The sequence below is a fragment of the Oncorhynchus nerka genome, linkage group LG9b, assembly GCF_034236695.1.
Source record: "Oncorhynchus nerka isolate Pitt River linkage group LG9b, Oner_Uvic_2.0, whole genome shotgun sequence".
Classification (NCBI taxonomy): domain Eukaryota; kingdom Metazoa; phylum Chordata; class Actinopteri; order Salmoniformes; family Salmonidae; genus Oncorhynchus; species Oncorhynchus nerka.
The window spans coordinates 10,504,523-10,526,911 of NC_088424.1; the positions used below are offsets into that span (position 1 = coordinate 10,504,523).

Consider the following 22,389-nt stretch of genomic DNA (forward strand, 5'->3'; position numbering starts at 1 on the left):
TTGGGTCGCCCAAAAAGTTACAGAATTGCAGCTTTAATATATTAAGTCAAAGTAAATCACGTATTTCACGAGTTGAAGATTTACAGAATATCACAGAAGTGAGTATAACATATATAACACCCCTCACATTTTTGTCAATATTTGATATCTTTTCATGTGACAACACTGAAGAAATCACACTTTGCTACAATGTAAAGTAGTGTGTACAGCTTGAATAAGCTGTCCCTTCAAAATAACTCAACACACAGCCATTAATTAATGTCTAAACCACTGGCAACAAAAGTGAGTACACCACTAAGTGAAAATGTCCAAATTGGGCCCAAAGTGTCAATATTTTGTGTGGCCACCATCATTTTCCAGCACTGCCTTAAGCCTCTTGGGCATGGAGTTCACCAGAGCTTCACAGGTTGCCACTGGAGTCCTCTTCCACTCCTCCATGACGACATCACAGAGCTGGTGGATGTTAGAGACCTTGCACTCCTCCACCTTCCGTTTGAGGATGCCCCACATATGCTCAATAGGGTTTAGGTCTGGAGACTTGCTTGGCCAGTCCATCACCCTTACCCTCAGCTTCTTTAGCAAGGCAGTGGTCGTCTTTTGGAGGTGTGTTTGGGGTCATTATCATGTTGGAATACTGCCCTGCGGCCCAGTCTCCGAAGGGAAGGGATCATGATCTGCTTCAGTATGTCACAGTACATGTTGGCATTCATGGTTCCTTCAATGAACTGTAGCTCCCCAGTGCCGGCAGCACTCATGCAGCCCCAGACCATGACACTCCCACCACCATGCTTGACTGTAGGCAAGACACACTTGGCTTTGTACTCCTCACCTGGTTGCCACCACACACGCTTGACACCATCTGAACCAAATAAGTTTATCTTGGTCTCATCAGACCACAGGACATAATTCCAGTAATCCATGTCCTTAGTCTGCTTATCTTCAGCAAACTGTTTGCGGGCTTTCTTGTGCATCATCTTTAGAAGAGGCTTCCTTCTGGGACGACAGCCATGCAGACCAATTTGATGCAGTGTACGGCGTATGGTCTGAGCACTGACAGGCTGACACCCCACCCCTTCAACCTCTGCAGCAATGCTGGCAGCACTCATACGTCTATTTCACAAAGACAACCTCTGGATATGACACTGAGCACATGCACTCAACTTCTTTGGTCGACCATGGCGAGGCCTGTTCTGAGTGGAACCTGTCCAGTTAAACCGCTGTATGGTCTTTTGTAAAGTGTCTGTTCCACTGGATGTCATAAGGTGAATGCACCAATTTGTAAGTCGCTCTGGATAAGAGCGTCTGCTAAATGACTTAAATGTAAATGTAAAAATATGACTGTGCTTCTCACATGTTTCAGGGAAAGAGGATTAGGGTGGACCGGTAAACTGGTCTGGGACACAAAACAGGCCCCTAGCGACCGAAACAAACCCCTGACCCTGTTACGCGTGGGGGACCGCCTAGCGGGACGGCCAGTTCTGTACCCATAGTGTCCTGGGGAATAACCACAACCTTTGCTCCAAACACCTTTGTTTCCCCCGCAGAACTCTATTATCCAGGCCGGTTCTGTAAGAAATCAACAGTGTGGATACAACAGAAACCTGAGCCATAGAAACAAGGCTCAAGCACAATGAGGATAATGGAGGATGAATGGCTAACCCCAATAACTGGCCTCATTTCCACGCTCTCAGACACAAATACAGGCCAACCGAAGGTGATGTGCTGTTGTCAATGTGCCTCTGGTTTCTAGTACCCTCTGCTCTTTCTCATCTTTGTGCCATTTCAACAGTATATCGAAGGTGTAGTATGTCTGTGTGTGTGTGTACTCGCATGTATGTGTGTGTGTGTGTACTCGCATGTATGTGTGTGTGTGTGTGTACTCGCATGTATGTGTGTACTCGCATGTATGTGTGTGTGTGTACTCGCATGTATGTGTGTGTGTGTGTGTGTGTGTGTACTCGCATGTATGTGTGTTGTCGCATGTATGTGTGTGTGTGTGTGTGTGTGTGTACTCGCATGTATGTGTGTGTGTGTGTGTACTCGCATGTATGTGTGTGTGTGTGTGTGTACTCGCATGTATGTGTGTGTGTGTGTGTACTCGCATGTATGTGTGTGTGTGTGTGTACTCGCATGTATGTGTGTGTGTGTGTGTGTGTGTGTGTGTGTGTGTACTCGCATGTATGTGTGTATGTGTGTGTGTACTCGCATGTATGTGTGTGTGTGTGTGTGTGTGTGTGTGTACTCGCATGTATGTGTGTGTGTGTGTGTGTGTGTGTGTGTGTGTGTGTGTGTACTCGCATGTATGTGTGTGGATGCGCGTGTGCGCACACATTTATTCATGCTTTTCTCTGTGCTCTATTGTTCATCTGTATGTAGTCCTATGTGTTTAAGTTTGAGCTTTAAATTGAGGCTTCCTAAGCTATGTGTGCTTTGTGTTGAGAAGGACAGTAGTATTTTAAGGAGGCCATTTGATGCCTTCCCTCTTTCTGAGTTGTGAATTTGCATGGGAGTGTGTGTTAAAAATTAGAGGTATCATTGTAAAGGTTGTGTGTTGGTGGCAGGGAAGTCAGGCGCAGGAGAACGAACTTGGTAAAAACGGAGTGTGTTTAATAAATGTTGATAAAACTCCAAAAACTAAAATGTACAAAATAACAAAAGTGGGTAGAAAACCCGTTGCACACCAACATAATACATGCACATCACATACAACCCTAACCCTACATCACATACAACCCTAAATCACATAACCCTAACCCTACATCACATACAACCCTAACCCTACATCACATACAACCCTAACCCTATATTTACATTTACATTTAAGTCATTTAGCTCTTTGTTCGTTCACCTTATGACATCCAGTGGGGGTGCATCTAAATCTTTTAAGGGGGGTGAGAAGGATTACTTTATCCTATCCTAGGTATTCCTTAAAGAGGTGGGGTTTCAGGTGTCTCCGGAAGGTGGTGATTGACTGAGGGTTTGTTCCACCATTGGGGGCCAGAGCAGCGAACAGTTTTGACTGGGCGGGAACTGTACTTCCTCAGTGGTAGGGAGGCGAGCAGGCCAGAGGTGGATGAACGCAGTGCCCTTGTTTGGGTGTAGGGCCTGATCAGAGCCTGGAGGTACTGAGGTGCCGTTCCCCTCACAGCTCCGTAGGCAAGCACCATGGTCTTGTAGCGGATGCGAGCTTCAACTGGAAGCCAGTGGAGAGAGCGGAGGAGCGGGGTGACGTGAGAGAACTTGGGAAGGTTGAACACCAGACGGGCTGCGGCGTTCTGGATGAGTTGTAGGGGTTTAATGGCACAGGCAGGGAGCCCAGCCAACAGAGAGTTGCAGTAATCCAGACGGGAGATGACAAGTGCCTGGATTAGGACCTGCGCCGCTTCCTGTGTGAGGCAGGGTCGTACTCTGCGGATGTTGTAGAGCATGAACCTACAGGAACGGGCCACCGCCTTGATGTTAGTTGAGAACGACAGGGTGTTGTCCAGGATCACGCCGAGGTTCTTAGCGCTCTGGGAGGAGGACACAATGGAGTTGTCAACCGTGATGGCGAGATCATGGAACGGGCGGTCCTTCCCCGGGAGGAAGAGCAGCTCCGTCTTGCCGAGGTTCAGCTTGAGGTGGTGATCCGTCATCCACACTGATATGTCTGCCAGACATGCAGAGATGCGATTCGCCACCTGGTCATCAGAAGGGGGAAAGGAGAAGATTAATTGTGTGTCGTCTGCATAGCAATGATAGGAGAGACCATGTGAGGTTATGACAGAGCCAAGTGACTTGGTGTATAGCGAGAATAGGAGAGGGCCTAGAACAGAGCCCTGGGGGACGCCAGTGGTGAGAGCGCGTGGTGAGGAGACAGATTCTCGCCACGCCACCTGGTAGGAGCGACCTGTCAGGTAGGACGCAATCCAAGCGTGGGCCGCGCCGGAGATGCCCAACTCGGAGAGGGTGGAGAGGAGGATCTGATGGTTCACAGTATCGAAGGCAGCCGATAGGTCTAGAATGAGAGCAGAGGAGAGAGAGTTAGCTTTAGCAGTGCGGAGCGCCTCCGTGATACAGAGAAGAGCAGTCTCAGTTGAATGACTAGTCTTGAAACCTGACTGATTTGGATCAAGAAGGTCATTCTGAGAGAGATAGCGGGAGAGCTGGCCAAGGACGGCACATTCAAGAGTTTTGGAGAGAAAAGAAAGAAGGGATACTGGTCTGTAGTTGTTGACATCGGAGGGATCGAGTGTAGGTTTTTTCAGAAGGGGTGCAACTCTCGCTCTCTTGAAGACGGAAGGGACGTAGCCAGCGGTCAGGGATGAGTTGATGAGCGAGGTGAGGTAAGGGAGAAGGTCTCCGGAAATGGTCTGGAGAAGAGAGGAGGGGATAGGGTCAAGCGGGCAGGTTGTTGGGCGGCCGGCCGTCACAAGACGCGAGATTTCATCTGGAGAGAGAGGGGAGAAAGAGGTCAGAGCACAGGGTAGGGCAGTGTGAGCAGAACCAGCGGTGTCGTTTGACTTAGCAAACGAGGATCGGATGTCGTCGACCTTCTTTTCAAAATGGTTGACGAAGTCATCTGCAGAGAGGGAGGGGGGGGAGGGGGAGGAGGATTCAGGAGGGAGGAGGTGGCGGCAAAGAGCTTCCTAGGGTTAGAGGCAGATGCTTGGAATTTAGAGTGGTATAAAGTGGCTTTAGCAGCAGAGACAGAAGAGGAAAATGTAGAGAGGAGGGAGTGAAAGGATGCCAGGTCCGCAGGGAGGCGAGTTTTCCTCCATTTCCGCTCGGCTGCCCGGAGCCCTGTTCTGTGAGCTCGCAATGAGTCGTCGAGCAACGGAGCGGGAGGGGAGGACCGAGCCGGCCTGGAGGATAGGGGACATAGAGAGTCAAAGGATGCAGAGAGGGAGGAGAGGAGGGTTGAGGAGGCAGAATCAGGAGATAGGTTGGAGAAGGTTTGAGCAGAGGGAAGAGATGATAGGATGGAAGAGGAGAGAGTAGCGGGGGAGAGAGAGCGAAGGTTGGGACGGCGCGATACCATCCGAGTAGGGGCAGTGTGGGAAGTGTTGGATGAGAGCGAGAGGGAAAAGGATACAAGGTAGTGGTCGGAGACTTGGAGGGGAGTTGCAATGAGGTTAGTGGAAGAACAGCATCTAGTAAAGATGAGGTCGAGCGTATTGCCTGCCTTGTGAGTAGGGGGAAGGTGAGAGGGTGAGGTCAAAAGAGGAGAGGAGTGGAAAGAAGGAGGCAGAGAGGAATGAGTCAAAGGTAGACGTGGGGAGGTTAAAGTCGCCCAGAACTGTGAGAGGTGAGCCGTCCTCAGGAAAGGAGCTTATCAAGGCATCAAGCTCATTGATGAACTCTCCGAGGGAACCTGGAGGGCGATAAATGATAAGGATGTTAAGCTTGAAAGGGCTGGTAACTGTGACAGCATGGAATTCAAAGGAGGCGATAGACAGATGGGTAAGGGGAGAAAGAGAGAATGACCACTTGGGAGAGATGAGGATCCCGGTGCCACCACCCCGCTGACCAGAAGCTCTCGGGGTGTGCGAGAACACGTGGGCGGACGAAGAGAGAGCAGTAGGAGTAGCAGTGTTATCTGTGGTGATCCATGTTTCCGTCAGTGCCAAGAAGTCGAGGACTGGAGGGAGGCATAGGCTGAGATGAACTCCGCCTTGTTGGCCGCAGATCGGCAGTTCCAGAGGCTACCGGAGACCTGGAACTCCACGTGGGTCGTGCGCGCTGGGACCACCAGATTAGGGGGCCGCGGCCACGCGGTGTGGAGCGTTTGTATGGTCTGTGCAGAGAGGAGAGAACAGGGATAGACAGACACATAGTTGACAGGCTACAGAAGAGGCTACGCTAATGCAAAGGAGATTGGAATGACAAGTGGACTACACGTCTCGAATGTTCAGAAAGTTAAGCTTACGTAGCAAGAATCTTATTGACTAAAATGATTAAAATGATACAGTACTGCTGAAGTAGGCTAGCTGGCAGTGGCTGCGTTGTTGACTTTGTAGGCTAGCTGGCAGTGGCTGCGTTGTTGACACTACACTAATACAACCCTAACCCCATCACATGCAACCCTACATCACATACAACCCTAACCCTACATCACATACAACCCTAACCCTTCATCGGGGCAACCCTAACCCTACATCACATACAACCCTAACCCTACATCACATACAACCCTAACCCTACATCACATACAACCCTAACCCTACATCACATACAACCCCAACCCTACATCACATACAACCCTAACCCTACATCACATACAACCCTAACCCTACATCACATACAACCCAATCCTACATCACATACAACCCTAACATCACATACAACCCTAACCCTACATCACATACAACCCTAACCCTACATCACATACAACCCTAACCCTACATCACATACAACTAACCCTAAATCACATACAACCCTAACCCTACATCACATACAACCCTAACCTTTCATCACATACAACCCTAACCCTACATCACATACAACCCTAACCCTACATCACATACAACCCTAACCCTACATCACATACAACCCTCATCACATACAACCCTAACCCTACATCACATACAACCCTAACCCTAAATCACATACAACCCCCTACAACATACAACCCCCTACATCACATACAACCCTAACAACCCTAAATCACATACAACCCTAACTCCTAAATCGTTCCGTTGAGTGTGATAGTTTCTACAGTGCTGCTATTCGGGGCTAGCTGGCTACATACAACCCTAACCCTATCACATACAACCCTAACCCTAACATCACATACAACCCTAAACATCCATACAACCCCAACCCATCACATACAACCCTAACCCTACATCACATACAACCCTAACCCTACATCACATACAACCCCAACCCTACATCACATACAACCCTAACCCTACATCACATACAACCCTAACCCTACATCACATACAACCCTAACCCTACATCACATACAACCCTAACCCTACAACCCTAACATCACATACAACCCATAATAACCCCTACATCACATACAACCCTAATCCTTTCATCACATACAACCCTAACCCTACATCACATACAACCCTAACCCTACATCACATACAACCCTAACCCTACATCACATACAACCCTAACCCTACATCACATACAACCCTAACCCTACATCACATACAACCCTAATCCTTTCATCACATACAACCCTAACATCCATACAACATCACATACAACCCTAACCCTACATCACATACAACCCCAACCCTACATCACATACAACCCTAACCCTACATCACATACAACCCTAACCCTACACACATACCTAACCCTACATCACATACAACCCTAACCCTACATCACATACAACCCTAACCCTAACATCATACAATACAATCACCTAAACATCCCTACATCACATACAACCCTAACCCTACATCACATACTAAACCCCAACCCTAAATCACATACAACCCAACCCTAAATCACATACAACCCTAACCCTACATCACATACAACCCTAACCCTACATCACATACAACATCACATACAACCCTAACCCTACATCACATACAACCCTAAACATCACATACAACCCTAACCCTACATCCATACAACCCTAACCCATCACATACAACCCTAACCCTACATCACATACAACCCTAACCCTACATCACATACAACCCTAACCCTACATCACATACAACCCTAACCCTACATCACATACAACCCTAACCCTACATCACATACAACATCCTAACTAACCCTACATCACATACAACCCTAACATCCATACAACCCATCACATTACAACCCTAACATCCTACAACCCTAATCACATACAACCCTAACCCTACACCACATACAACCCTAACCCTACATCACATACAACCCTAACCCTACATCACATACAACCCTAACCCTACATCACATACAACCCTAACCCTACATCACATACAACCCTAACCCTACATCACATACAACCCTAACCCTACATCACATACAACCCTAACCCTACATCACATACAACCCTAACCCTAACCCTACATCACATACAATCAAACAATCTCCAACAAGGACTTGAGGGGAAACCGAGGGTTAAATACACAACATGTAATTGATGGGATTGGAACCAGGTGTGAAGGAAGACAAGATAAAACCAATCGAAAATGAAAAAGGGATCAGTGATGGTTAGAAGGCCGGTGACGTCGACCTCCGAACACCGCCCGAACAAAGAGAGGGACCGACTTGGGCGGAAGTCGTGACAATCATTCATATCTTCATGCCTTTCATGGACAGGGATGATTTGAGTTTGTCCGTATAGCATTGTTATCCACTTTTGACCCAACTTAACAGAATTTTTAGAAAGTATTGGTAACCCTTCATATGAATTCCTTCTCTATTATGCATTATAAGCACATTCACAATGCCTTATGAGCTATGCACAATGCACTATCAACAACAGAGTTGCTAATAGCTGCTCATAAACATCTATAACTACATACATAAAGTATTATGAGCAGGGAGCATGCTTGCTTGTACTATTTTGTCATGTACATGTTTCTTACTTAATAACTATGAATGATTTAACAGAATTTAGTACGTTATATAACAAGATGTATGTACATATTAATGAAAACATTTATCATACATTTGATATGTATGACCATAATTCATGTGTATTCATGTGTGGCTTGCGTGTGCTTTTGCTCATTTGTGCGTGCTCAGTTTAGAATGGGAGGTGAGTACTGTGTTAGGGAACACTGACTGAGCTAGACATTAGTAACACAGACTGTGGACTCACAGTAAACATCTGTAGTTAGTCATTAACACAGTTTAAACAGCACATCCCGTCAGTCCTGTCCCAGCCTTGTTTCTGAAGATGTGAGTAAAAAATATATATTTTAATGAATGCTTTGTTTTGGCATTTCTCTTTTTCATCGGAAAATGTTCTGGTTTGATCAATGATATGTTTTTATTAGTTGATGGCAAGGTCATGAGTCAATGCTAATCCACTCTATGGGCATGTGTCCCTCCTCCTATCGTTTGGACAGGGTCATGTTTGTGGAGATTCCACAGTCGCTAGTCGTATCTTTATAAACGTTGCATGAGGAAAGACCGAAGTAACCCAAAGCATAGGGAATTAGCATAGGGAATTAACACACCAGTTTGTGTTTCTCTATGCATCACTAATATTTGAATCTCTGTGTCTTAAAGAGGAACATTGAAGTGGAGATAATTGAGTTTGTTGGTCTTTACTATCTGGTATGGGACCTCTATTTTTATTTAGCAATAATTCATGTGGTTTAATGAAGATATAGGTCTTATACCAATAGAACTTGTTAATAAATACTGAGTGTACAGCTCCTGTGTGAACATCAGATTAACGTAAACATAATTCATGTGGTTTAATGAAGATATAGGTCTTATACCAATAGAACTTGTTAATAAATACTGAGTGTACAGCTCCTGTGTGAACATCAGATTAACGTAAACATAATTCATGTGGTTTAATGAAGATATAGGTCTTATACCAATAGAACTTGTTAATAAATACTGAGTGTACAGCTCCTGTGTGAACATCAGATTAAGGTAAACATACATCTCTATGCTACCATTCACAAATGTGTTCCCTGTGGACAGTTTCCATTGGCTGCAGGGTCTGTAGACATCATGGGCGAGCTTTTCCTCTGTGTGACTGCGGCTCTCGCTTTGTGGTCGGCTTCAGCTCTCAGCACATCAGGTAAAAGATGTATAATCTGAAGACCCAGTAGCACGTTTTTCAATGGCATTAAACTTATTGTCCACCACCAATATGATGCAATCGCCTGTAAGGTCACAGCTGTACGGACAAACACTGCAAAATGTTTATGTATTTTTGTCATGTTTCTATATAGTATATAATAGTACTGCATGTGCAATAGGAGAGACCAGTGATTGGGTTGTGGGTAGATAGTGTTGTAATTCCAAATATCACAGGACTACGACAATGCACCGTTCTGGTGCTTAAAGAGTTACATTTCCTGAAAGCTTGTGTGCCATGTTGCACAAGAACATTGAATAACATTCTAACCTTACAAGACAGTTCATTGAGGTCTAATAGAAGTTGCCATTGGCAATGCAAAGCAAAAATGAAAGTTTCATATTGGACAAGTACATGGCAGTGGTGGGAAAAAGTACCCAAATGTCATACTGTAGTAAAAGTCAAGAAACCTTCATAGAAAATGACTCAAGTAAAAGTGAAAGTCACTCATTGAAATACTACTTGAGTAAAAGTCTAAAAGTATTTGGTTTTAAATATACTTAAGTATTAAAAGTAAAGGGAATTGCTCAAATATATATAAAATATAAAGTATCAAAAGTAAAACTATGAATAATTTCAAATTCCTTATAGTATGCAAACCAGAAGGCACATTTTCTTGTGTTTTTTTTTTTACTGATAGCCAGGGGCACACTCCAACACTCAGACATTATTTTACAAATGAAGCATTTGTGTTTAGTGAGTCCACCAGATCAGAGGCAGTAGGGATGACCAGGGATGTTTTCTTTTTAAGTGGATAAATTGGACCATTTTCCTGTTAAAATGTAACAAGTACTTTTGGGTGTAAGGGTAAATGTATGGAGTACATTATTTTCTTTAGGAATGTAGTGAAGTATAAGTAGTCTAAAAGTAATCTAAATAGTAAAGTATAGTACAGATACCCCAAAAAATCTACTTAAGTCGTGCTTTAAAGTATTTTTACTTAAGTACTTTACACCACTGGTACATGGTAGTCCCTCCTTGTTCTAACCGGTTTTCCTCCTCTTAATGCCAAATGAACATACCTGGTTTTGTTGGTCAGTGTTTTCCAGCGGTCCTGAGGCCCACATGCTTCTGCGCTCCAAAAGGGCCAACACCTTCCTGGAGGAACTGAAGCCTCCATCGATGGAGCGGGAATGCCTGGAGGAGAGATGTGAGTTTGAGGAGGCAAGGGAGATTTTCATAGCCAGGGAAGCCACGGTAAGCTGTTTTTAATTCAATTAAATGTTACGTTTTTGAGTATACCATTTCTGTATGAATTGAGTATATCAACTCTGTACGGCTAAGGAATAATAGACATTGACAGTTTTCTATTACTTTTCAGTTGGAATTCTGGACGGTTTATACAGGTCAGTGAAGTCTTTTGTTTCCGAATAGACTCATATATCCTTCTAACTGCCTTGCATTTTATACTATTTATGTTGTACACTTTGTAAGGACATTGGCAAACATGTATATTCGGGAATCAGTTGAATGAACAAACAGATATCTACACAATGTTTAAACTACAAGCAAATGTTTTCTACCAAAACAGCTTCACTGTCGGTCTCCCTGTGTCAATGTACTGTACCTCTCAGACACAACGTACAAAGCTTCTGTCCTGTGATGGAGAGAAAATGTTGCCATTATGTTTGGCTTATTGTTCAGGGTTACATCTGTCTTTGGTGTGTATCTTAGATGGAAATCAGTGCATTTCAAACCCATGTGTGAATGGGACCTGTGTGGACCTCTACCAGTCCTATGCCTGCCGCTGCAATCTAGGATTTGAGGGAAAAGACTGCGACCAACGTGAGCTCCTGACACCGCTGTGTTTGATACGTTTGCACCTGCGATGTTCTTGACTTTTGAGTGTTTGTTTCTTGTATCTTTTTCTGTGATCAACTTTCTGTTTTCTAATATATGAGAAACAAACATTAACATGTGTTTGTCATGTCTGTGATGTGAAACGTCTTTTCTGATTTGTGTGTTTTGTCTGGGAGAGTACTTGTTACATCTCTGGTTCTGGTTCTGTTCCTTGTGTCAGTGCTTCTTCTTTGTGTTTTGGCTTTGATACGGTCTGTTGTGTTTAGCTAGCACAGCCACTAATTGTGCAATAGCCAACGGTGGTTGTGACCATGAGTGCCAAAACCACAAGGACGGCCTGAGGCGTACCTGCAGCTGTGTCCAGGGATACCGTCTCCACCAAAACTCTAGACACTGTGTCCCCGAAGGTAAGAATTACTCTGGGGCCCTGTTTATAAACAACCCTGGCTATGCCTGGCTCTTTTCTGTGGTACAGGGAATTCTCCTCAAACGGGATAACATTTATGTAGGGGATTGTCTAACTTGTAAGTATGTGTTGTAAAAATGTGTACAAGAGTACACAGTGTTTTGGAAATGTTCATCCATGTGTGTCTTAAATGAAAAACTCGAGCAGGTGGAGAAAGCAGAATGAGACAGGTGGAAAGGACGGGACAGCGATGTTGTGTTTCCATCTTTGCTGACAGCTATGTTGTGTTTCCATAAGTGGATAAATTGGTCTAATTTAGCAACGCCTCAACCCTTAGATACCTCTTCAATTTGAGCTAAAAAAAAAGTTAATAATGACAAAATGTTTTGTGTTTTGTGTGTCTACGGTGCCCAAATAAATTACAGCATATTGGATGACTCTCATTCATACTCTAGTCACCCAGTTCAATGTGACAGCGATAGGTTTAGGCTACTACCTGATACTACAATTTTCCCTATACCCATCATGGTTGCTACACCCTTGCCTATGAATGAAAGTTTACAACATAGGTGCCCACATGTCGAGAGACAAATTTGAGGTAACAGTGATACATGGCACACAGTGACATTCAATACCGCCTTGCACACTCTTGCCTGCACCTAGCTGATATAGGGTGTAATCATTAGTCCAACAGTTACAAACGAGAGTTTCTATTGGTAAAATTCAGGTATGTTTATCCCTGTTTTGTTCCATTTGCTTGCGTTTAAGAAACTTTTTCAACAGAATTGGCGGAATAAATACACCCCCTGATCACGTGTAAACACAGTTCACTTTCATAGCAGGCACGTTGTATTCCTTCTCGCATATATGCGCTCTCCTCCTCTCACCTCTTCCCTTTGCTTGTGGACCTCAATGCACAACACATCAGCTGTATGTGACCAGGCCAAAAAAACTTTCCAAGCCAAACCGCTACACACAGCCTACATCGTTGTCACCATATTAGGCCACTGCATTCATGCAGTAACGTTACGGTGCACAGTCAGTAAGCAGTTACACCAGTGGGCCCGGTGGCAATAAATTAGTAATACCAAAATCTTACCTTGAGTTGGAAGAGTTCCAGTGTTGTGTTGAAAAGTCATAGCCAGTGAGTAATGAGGACAAACTGGGCATCTACATCTACTCTAGCTGTGCCACTAGAGATTCTTGGTTCGAGTCCAGGCTGTGTCGCAGCCGGCAGCGACCGGGAGGCCCATGGGGCGGCGCACAATAGGCCCAAGTGTCATCCGGGTTAGGGAGGGCTTGGCCGGCAGGGATATCCTTGTCTCATCGCGCACTAGCTCTCCTGTGGCGGGCCGGGCACAGTGCACGCTGACACGGTCGCCAGGTGTATGGTTTGGATGGGCATTGTGTCAAGAAGCAGTATGGGGTTGTGTTTCGGAGGATGCATGGCTCTTGACCTTCGCCTCTCCCGAGTCCATGCAGGAGTTGCAGCGGTGAGACAAGACTGTAACTACTACCAATTGGGGAGAAAAAAGGGGTGAAAAACACAAGAACAAAAATAATGAGTTATAGCCAGCTAGCTAACATAGCGCCCTTCTGTTATAGCCAGCTAGCTAACATAGCACCCCTCTGTTATAGCCAGCTAGCTAACATAGCACCCCTCTGTTTGAGCAGGGTGTTTCAGTGGGCTAAACTAGCCAGCTAGCTAACATAGCACCCCTCTGTTTGAGCAGGGTGTTTCAGTGGGCTAAACTAGCCAGCTAGCTAACATATCACCCCTCTGTTTGAGCAGGGTGTTTCAGTAGGCTAAACTATTTGCTAGCTAAGAAAGTGAAACTGAAAGTTATATATTTTTTAAAATTGTTATATTTAGTATAGTTTTATCTAAAAATGATAACTTTTTAAATCTTTATGAAATACACTCAGGAGGATGCCCCTCCCCTTCCTCCTCTGAGGAGCCTCCACTGACACATTAATGTGTGACTGCTTGTGTTTTAGTGTACAGTACAGTCTCTCTTCATTCCTTTCTTACCTTTAGGTGCCCACTCCTGTGGGCAGATACTGGTGGCCAAGACCTCCTACAGTAAACCCATTCAAGGACTACTGCCCTGGCTGGTAGGGGGAGAAATGGGCAAGAAGGGGGAGAGCCCCTGGCAGGTACCATCCATACCTTGATCCATACACTACCCATACATTGATTCTGTTTCAGTACCCATGCACTACAACTGACATCAAAAGTAGTCAAGATGATTCTACTTCCCAGCCCATAAAGGGAAAAGATAGACATTTCCAGATTTGCAGGGCAATATTCTCTTTTTCATTCATTTGGGGTTGAAACATCTAACTGGATCTATACAACCAATGACGTGGGATGTGGAATCATGTTGACATTAGACTACGGCGGAAATCTGAAAACATCTGACAAACATACATTTAGGAGTGTAATACGGCTTTAAAAATTCATAAAGTTGTTTGTGTGTGTCTTAGGCTCTTGTGTTGAATGCAAAGGGGAAGTTTCACTGCGGAGGGGTCTTAATTGATCAGAACTGGGTCCTCACCGCAGCCCATTGCCTGACCAGTAGCCTTCGCTTCAGCGTCAGACTGGGTAAGTCACATTATACCTTCATTACTAACCCGATACAAGGTGAGTTGATTATTATGATCATTATTATTATACACTCCAGCAGACCAATCCTTCTCACCTTCTTCTCCCTATACATGCAGACCAATCCTTCTCACCTTCTTCTCCCTATACATGCAGACCAATCCTTCTCACCTTCTTCTCCCTATACATGCAGACCAATCCTTCTCACCTTCTTCTCCCTATACATGCAGACCAATCCTTCTCACCTTCTTCTCCCTATACATGCAGACCAATCCTTCTCACCTTCTTCTCCCTATACATGCAGACCAATCCTTCTCACCTTCACCTTCTCCCTATACATGCAGACCAATCCTTCTCACCTTCTTCTCTCCCTATACATGCAGACCAATCCTTCTCACCTTCTTCTCCCTATACATGCAGACCAATCCTTCTCACCTTCTTCTCCCTATACATGCAGACCAATCCTCTCCCTATACATGCAGACACCTTCTTCTCCCTATACATGCAGACCAATCCTTCTCACCTTCTTCTCCCTATACATGCAGACCAATCCTTCTCACCTTCTTCTCCCTATACATGCAGACCAATCCTTCTCACCTTCTTCTCCCTATACATGCAGACCAATCCTTCTCACCTTCTTCTCCCTATACATGCAGACCAATCCTTCTCACCTTCTTCTCCCTATACATGCAGACCAAACCTTCTCACCTTCTTCTCCCTATACATGCAGACTAATCCTTCTCACCTTCTCCCTATACATGCAGACCAATCCTTCTCACCTTCTTCTCCCTATACATGCAGACCAATCTGTCTCACCTTCTTCTCCCTATACATGCAGACGATTCCTTCTCACCTTCTTCTCCCTATACATGCAGACGATTCCTTCTCACCTTCTTCTCCCTATACATGCAGACCAATCCTTCTCACCTTCTTCTCCCTATACATGCAGACCAATCTGTCTCACCTTCTTCTCCCTATACATGCAGACGATTCCTTCTCACCTTCTTCTCCCTATACATGCAGACGATTCCTTCTCACCTTCTTCTCCCTATACATGCAGACCAATCCTTCTCACCTTCTTCTCCCTATACATGCAGACGATTCCTTCTCACCTTCTTCTCCCTATACATGCAGACGACCTTCTTCTCCTTCTCACCTCTCACCTTCTTCCCTATACATGCAGACCAATCCTTCTCACCTTCTCCCTATACATGCAGACCAATCCTTCTCACCTTCTTCTCCCTATACATGCAGACCAAACCTTCTCACCTTCTTCTCCCTATACATGCAGACCAATCCTTCATGGCCAGATTAGGTTAGTGTTCAATAGGGCATGCAAAAGAAAAGTTTAAAACCAATACCAATGGAAAAGGAGTGTTTCTTATCAGTGACTGGAAAACACTTTATCCTATGTTGCTGCAACCCGCTCTTTATCACTGATTATCCATATTTAACTTTCACTCATCTACATTTCAACAACAGGTGACTACGAGCGCTATAAATTGGAGGGCACCGAAGTCACCGTGCCGGTGATCAAGACCTTCTCTCACCCGAACTATGACAAAGTCACGGTGGACAACGACATCGCCCTGCTGCGCCTGGCCTCTCCTGTCTCCTTCTCCGAGTACATCCTCCCGGCATGCCTCCCTAGCCGCGCTCTGGCCCAGGGTGTGCTCCACCTCAACGGCACACGCACAGTGGTGACGGGTTGGGGCAAGGAGGAGCAGAACTCCCAGCGCTTCACCTCAGCCCTCAACTTCATCGAGGTGCCGCTGGTGGAGCATGAGCTGTGTGCCCGTCAGATGGTCAACAACGTGACAGGCAATGTTCTGTGCGCCGGTGTGCTAGGACGGCGGGAGGACGCATGCGAGGGCGACAGTGGCGGCCCAATGGTCACCTTGTACCGTGATACCTGGTTCCTCATCGGCCTAGTGTCCTGGGGTGAGGGCTGTGGTGACGAAGAAAAACTGGGCATCTACACCAAGGTGTCCAACTACAATGAGTGGATTGAGAGTGTACGGAAGGGGTGAGACAAAGCTCCTGAGCCCTAAGACAAGTCCCTCTACGCTTCTAATTCCTTCCCTCCATCCTCCCTACTGAGTCTATCCACCAGGCTACAGTATAGATATGTAACATGCTTTGTGAAATAAATCAACACATTCTCAAGTTTCACAGTTTTTCTTTAATGTTATTTGGCAGATTCATTATTTTGTCATCTTTACAAACAAAGGTACAGTAGAATACTGGCCTTTGGTATAATTCAAATTTTTTATTTTATTTAACTAGGCAATTCAGTTAAGAACAAATTCTTCTTTAAGAAGACGGCCTACTCCAGCTAAAGTCTAACATTGCTGGGCCAATTGTGCACTATGGGACCCCCTATCACAGCCAGTTGTGATACAGCCTGGAATTAAACCAGGATCTGCAGTGATGCCTCTAGCACTGAGATAGACCGCTGCACCACTCGGGAGCCCAAAGCTATTCATCCCGACCGGGAATTGACCCCGGGCCGCAATGGTGAAAGCACCAAATCCTAACCACTAGACCACCAGGATAGAGATTCTAATCATACTTTATTTGGATAGTCCCATAAAGATGATCTACAGATGGTCATACTATTAAAAAAACTATTTGTTGATAAGCAACTGCTTGCTAAGGTTAGGGTTACAAGTTTAGAGTAAAGGGTAAGGGTTAGGGTTAGGTTAAGGGTTAAGTTTAGGGTTAGGATAAGGGTTAAGGTTTTCCTATGAGATTTACAGTGATATACTTTCTTAAAGGGATTGTAGTTGCCTAATATTCAGCCCTAGTTCGTACAGAAGTATTTTTTCTATTGGCTATTTCTACCTTGTTGTAGCACATAGAGTATCACAGTTAAAGGCCAGCACTTGTACAAACAGTTGTACAACCATTTCTTTTAGAAATTCACAGATATACAGTCTCAATTATCATATGGTTGATTTATTTTCTCTAGTCTAGATTTTTTTGTCTCTTGTATTGATTTTTTTTATGGCTTAAACATGTCAGACACATAGCTTCAGTAAAGTCTCAAATATTTTAGGCTACACAAGCAGCGCATGGCACATAATGCATGTAAACATAAATCATGTAATACCAAAGACAGGTCATAGATGAACCTATAGCAATGAACAACATTAAACAAAAACTGACAAAAGGAACAGAGTGTTGAAAATGTCTGAAAGCACCCAAGATGTCCCCCCCATGTACAGTGCCTTGCGAAAGTATTTCGGCCCCCTTGAACTTTGCGACCTTTTGCCACATTTCAGGCTTCAAACATAAAGATATAAAACTGTATTTTTTTGTGAAGAATCAACAACAAGTGGGGACACAATCATGAAGTGGAACGACATTTATTGGATATTTCAAACTTTAACAAATCAAAAACTGAAAAATTGGGCGTGCAAAATTATTCAGCACCTTTACTTTCAGTGCAGCAAACTCTCTCCAGAAGTTCAGTGAGGATCTCTGAATGATCCAATGTTGACCTAAATGACTAATGATGATAAATACAATCCACCTGTGTGTAATCAAGTCTCCGTATAAATGCACCTGCACTGTGATAGTCTCAGAGGTCCGTTAAAAGCACAGAGAGCATCATGAAAAACAAGGAACACACCAGGCAGGTCCGAGATACTGTTGTGAAGAAGTTTAAAGCCGGATTTGGATACAAAAAGATTTCCCAAGCTTTAAACATCCCAAGGAGCACTGTGCAAGCGATAATATTGAAATGGAAGAAGTATCAGACCACTGCAAATCTACCAAGACCTGGCCGTCCCTCTAAACTTTCAGCTCATACAAGGAGAAGACTGATCAGAGATGCAGCCAAGAGGCCCATGATCACTCTGGATGAACTGCAGAGATCTACAGCTGAGGTGGGAGACTCTGTCCATAGGACAACAATCAGTCGTATATTGCACAAATCTGGCCTTTATGGAAGAGTGGCAAGAAGAAAGCCATTTCTTAAAGATATCCATAAAAAGTGTTGTTTAAAGTTTGCCACAAGCCACCTGGGAGACACACCAAACATGTGGAAGAAGGTGCTCTGGTCAGATGAAACCAAAATTGAACTTTTTGGCAACAATGTAAAACGTTATGTTTGGCGTAAAAGCAACACAGCTCATCACCCTGAACACACCATCCCCACTGTCAAACATGGTGGTGGCAGCATCATGGTTTGGGCCTGCTTTTCTTCAGCAGGGACAGGGAAGATGGTTAAAATTGATGGGAAGATGGATGGAGCCAAATACAGGACCATTCTGGAAGAAAACCTGATGGAGTCTACAAAAGACCTGAGACTGGGACGGAGATTTGTCTTCCAACAAGACAAATGATCCAAAACATAAAGCAAAATCTACAATGGAATGGTTCAAAAATAAACATATCCAGGTGTTAGAATGGCCAAGTCAAAGTCCAGACCTGAATCCAATTGAGAATCTGTGGAAAGAACTGAAAACTGCTGTTCACAAATGCTCTCCATCCAACTTCACTGAGCTCGAGCTGTTTTGCAAGGAGGAATGGGAAAAAATGTCAGTCTCTCGATGTGCAAAACTGATAGAGACATACCCCAAGCGACTTACAGCTGTAATCGCAGCAAAAGGTGGCGCTACAAAGTATTAACTTAAGGGGGCTGAATAATTTTGCACGCCCAATTTTTCAGTTTTTGAATTGTTAAAAAAGTTTGAAATATCCAATAAATGTCGTTCCACTTCATGATTGTGTCCCACTTGTTGTTGATTCTTCACAAAAAAATACAGTTTTATATCTTTATGTTTGAAGCCTGAAATGTGGCAAAAGGTCGCAAAGTTCAAGGGGGCCGAATACTTTCGCAAGGCACTGTATACATTCAGCAGACAGTCTTATTCAGAAGCAATTAGTGCAAAGTGCCTTCCTTAAGGGTACGTCGACAGATTTTTCACATAGTTGGCTTGGGGATTTGAACCAGTGACCTTTCAGTTACTGGCTCTATGCTCTAACAGCTTTGCTACCACTTGCCCCATATCCATGGAAGGGGAACATCTGATCATGGTTGCAGACAGATTTACATAAAATGGGTGCTGGGACGCACTCCCAATAACAAATCAGGGCACCCTGGCGCCAGGATGGGCACCCATATAAGCGCCATATAAGAACCTCAACAGCCAAATCAAATCAAACTTTATTGGTCACGTACACATACTTTGCCGATTTTATCGCAGGTGCAGCAAAATGCTTATGTTTCTAGCTCCAACAGTATAGTACACCGAACAATACAAAACCATACACACAAATGAAAAAATTAATTAAATAAATTAAGAAATATCAGAACAAGCAATGTCAGAGTCCAGAATATATATATATATATACACAGTGTCTTCGGAAAGTATTCAGAACCATTTACTTTTTTCACATCTTGTTATGTTACAGCCTTATTCTAAAATTGATTTTAAAAAATTGAATCAGCAGCAATCTACACACAATACCCCATAATGACAAAGCGAAAACAGGTTTTTAGACATTTTTTAGAGCTCCGAGACAGGATTGTGTCGAGGCACAGATCTCTGGAAGGGTACCAAAAAATGTGCAGCATTGAAAGTCCCCAAGAACACAGTGGCCTCCATCATTCTTAAATGGAAGAAGTTTGGAACCACCAAGACTCTTCCTAGAGCTAGCCGTCCGGCCAAACTGATCAATCGGGGAGAAGGGCCTTGGTCAGGGAGGTGACCAATGACTATGTACATAGGGCAGCAGTCTCTAAGGTACAGGGTAGAGTACCTGGTGGAAGCCGGCTAGTAACAGTGACTAAGTTCAATTCAGGTTACTGGGCAGAGGCCGGCAAGTGATAACTATTTAACTGTCTGATGGCCTGGAGATAAAATCTGTCTTTCAACCTCTCAATCCCAGTTTTGATGCACCTGTACTGTCTCGTCCTTCTAGATGGTAGCAGGGTCAGACTGCTGCTCCACTTGGGAGCCCCCAGTTGTTGTGTCCAAACTTTTGGCTGGTACTGTATATGTATACATCATCATTTACATTACTGTAAGTGTTTATATAGTAAAACAACATTTAATGCATCTTCAAAGCTACAAATGATCATAGCCACGTCCTCAGAACAATCTGTCGTCCCCACTTGCTTCATTATGTCCACCATTGTTCCTGTACCCGAGAAAGCAAAGGTAACTAAACTAAATGACTATCGCCATGTAGCACTCACTTCTATCGCATTAAGTGCTTTGAGAGGCTAGTTAAAGATCATATCACCTCCAACTTACCCAACGCCGAAGACCCACTACAATTTGCATACCGCTTCAGCAGATCCATGGATGGCGCAATCACCATCGCACTGCACCCCATGTGGACAAGAGGAATACATATGTAAGAATGCTGTATATTGACTATGGCTCAGCCTTCAGCACCATAGAGCCCTCCAAGCTCATCACTAAGGTCAGAGCCCTGGGTCTGAACCCTGCCCTGTGTAACTGGGTCCTGAAGTTCCTGACGGGTCAACCCCAGGTAGGGGGTGAAGGTAGTCAACAACACCTTCGCTAAGTTGATCCTCAAGACGGGAGCTCCACAAAGGTACGTGCTCAGCCTCCTCCTATACTCCCTGTTCACCCATGACTGCGTGGCCATGCACGTCTCCAACTCAAACATCTAGTTTGCAGACGACACAACAGTGGTAGGCCTGATTACCAACAATTACTAAACAGCTTAGAGGGAGGAGATGCGGTGCCAGGAAAATGAACCTCTCCCTCAATGTCAACAAAGAGAAGGAGTGGACTTCTTCAGGAGACAGCAGAGTGAGCAAGCCCCCATTCCATATCCATCGACCAGAGAGGGTGAAAAGCTTCAAGTTCCTTGGCGTGCACATCACTGACAACCTGAAATGGTCCACCCACAGACAGTGTGGTGAAGAAGGTGCAACAGCGTCTCTTCAACCTCAAGAGGCTGAAAATGTTTTGGCTTGGCCCCTAAGACCCTCACAAATTTCTACAGCTGCACCATTGAGTGCAGGTGCCAGGACAGCGGAGTCAATCACCACCTTCCGGAGACACCTGAAACCCCACCTCTTTCAGGAATACCTAGGATAGGATAAAGTAATCCTTCTCAAAAAGATTTAGATGCACTATTGTAAAGTGGCTGTTCCACTGGATGTCTTAAGGTGAACGCACCAATTTGTAAGTCGCTCTGGATAAGAGCGTCTGCTAAATGACTTAAATGTAAATGTAAATGTAATTGAGAGCATCCTGTCCAGATGTATTACCGCTTGGTACAGAACGGCACCTGCACCGTCCACAACCACCGGGCTCTCCAGAGGGTGGTGCAGTCATCCAAACACATCACTGGGGACACACTGCCTGCCATCCAGGACATCTGCAGCACCCTGTGTCACAGGAAGGCCAAAAAGGTCATCAAGGACCTCTGCCACCCAATCAATGGCATGTTCACCCCACTACCATCTAGAAGGCGGAGCCAGTACATGTGCATCATACTGAAAAATTGATTTTCTTTCCAGGCCATCAGACTGTTAAATCGTCACTACTAGCTGGCTTCCACCCAGTATCCTGGCTTGAATTTTTGTCACTGCTACTAGCCAGCTGCCAACCAGTACTCAACCCCGCACCTTAAAGAACACTGCCCTATGTGCAGTTGAACACTGGTCACTTTAATAATGTTTACATACTGTTTTACCCGCTTCATATGTATATACTTTATTCTAGGCAAGGCTCATCTTATATAACTACTGCTGTACACACATGTTCTATTCATATACTGTCCATAATGTCTATACACACCATAATATACATATAT

General features: G+C 44.6%; 1 protein-coding gene across 1 annotated transcript; it reads left to right on the forward strand.

Moving 5' to 3' along the window:
- The first annotated feature begins 8,744 nt into the window (after positions 1–8,744).
- Positions 8,745–16,753, forward strand: proca (protein C (inactivator of coagulation factors Va and VIIIa), a). Its single transcript, XM_029642021.2, has 9 exons — positions 8,745–8,853; positions 9,613–9,712; positions 10,812–10,969; positions 11,094–11,118; positions 11,447–11,557; positions 11,839–11,979; positions 14,017–14,135; positions 14,466–14,583; positions 16,066–16,753. Exons 2-9 carry the CDS (start codon positions 9,643–9,645, stop codon positions 16,611–16,613), a joined length of 1,290 nt encoding a protein of 429 aa, XP_029497881.1. The 5' UTR covers positions 8,745–8,853; positions 9,613–9,642; the 3' UTR covers positions 16,614–16,753.
- Positions 16,754–22,389: the final 5,636 nt, after the last annotated feature.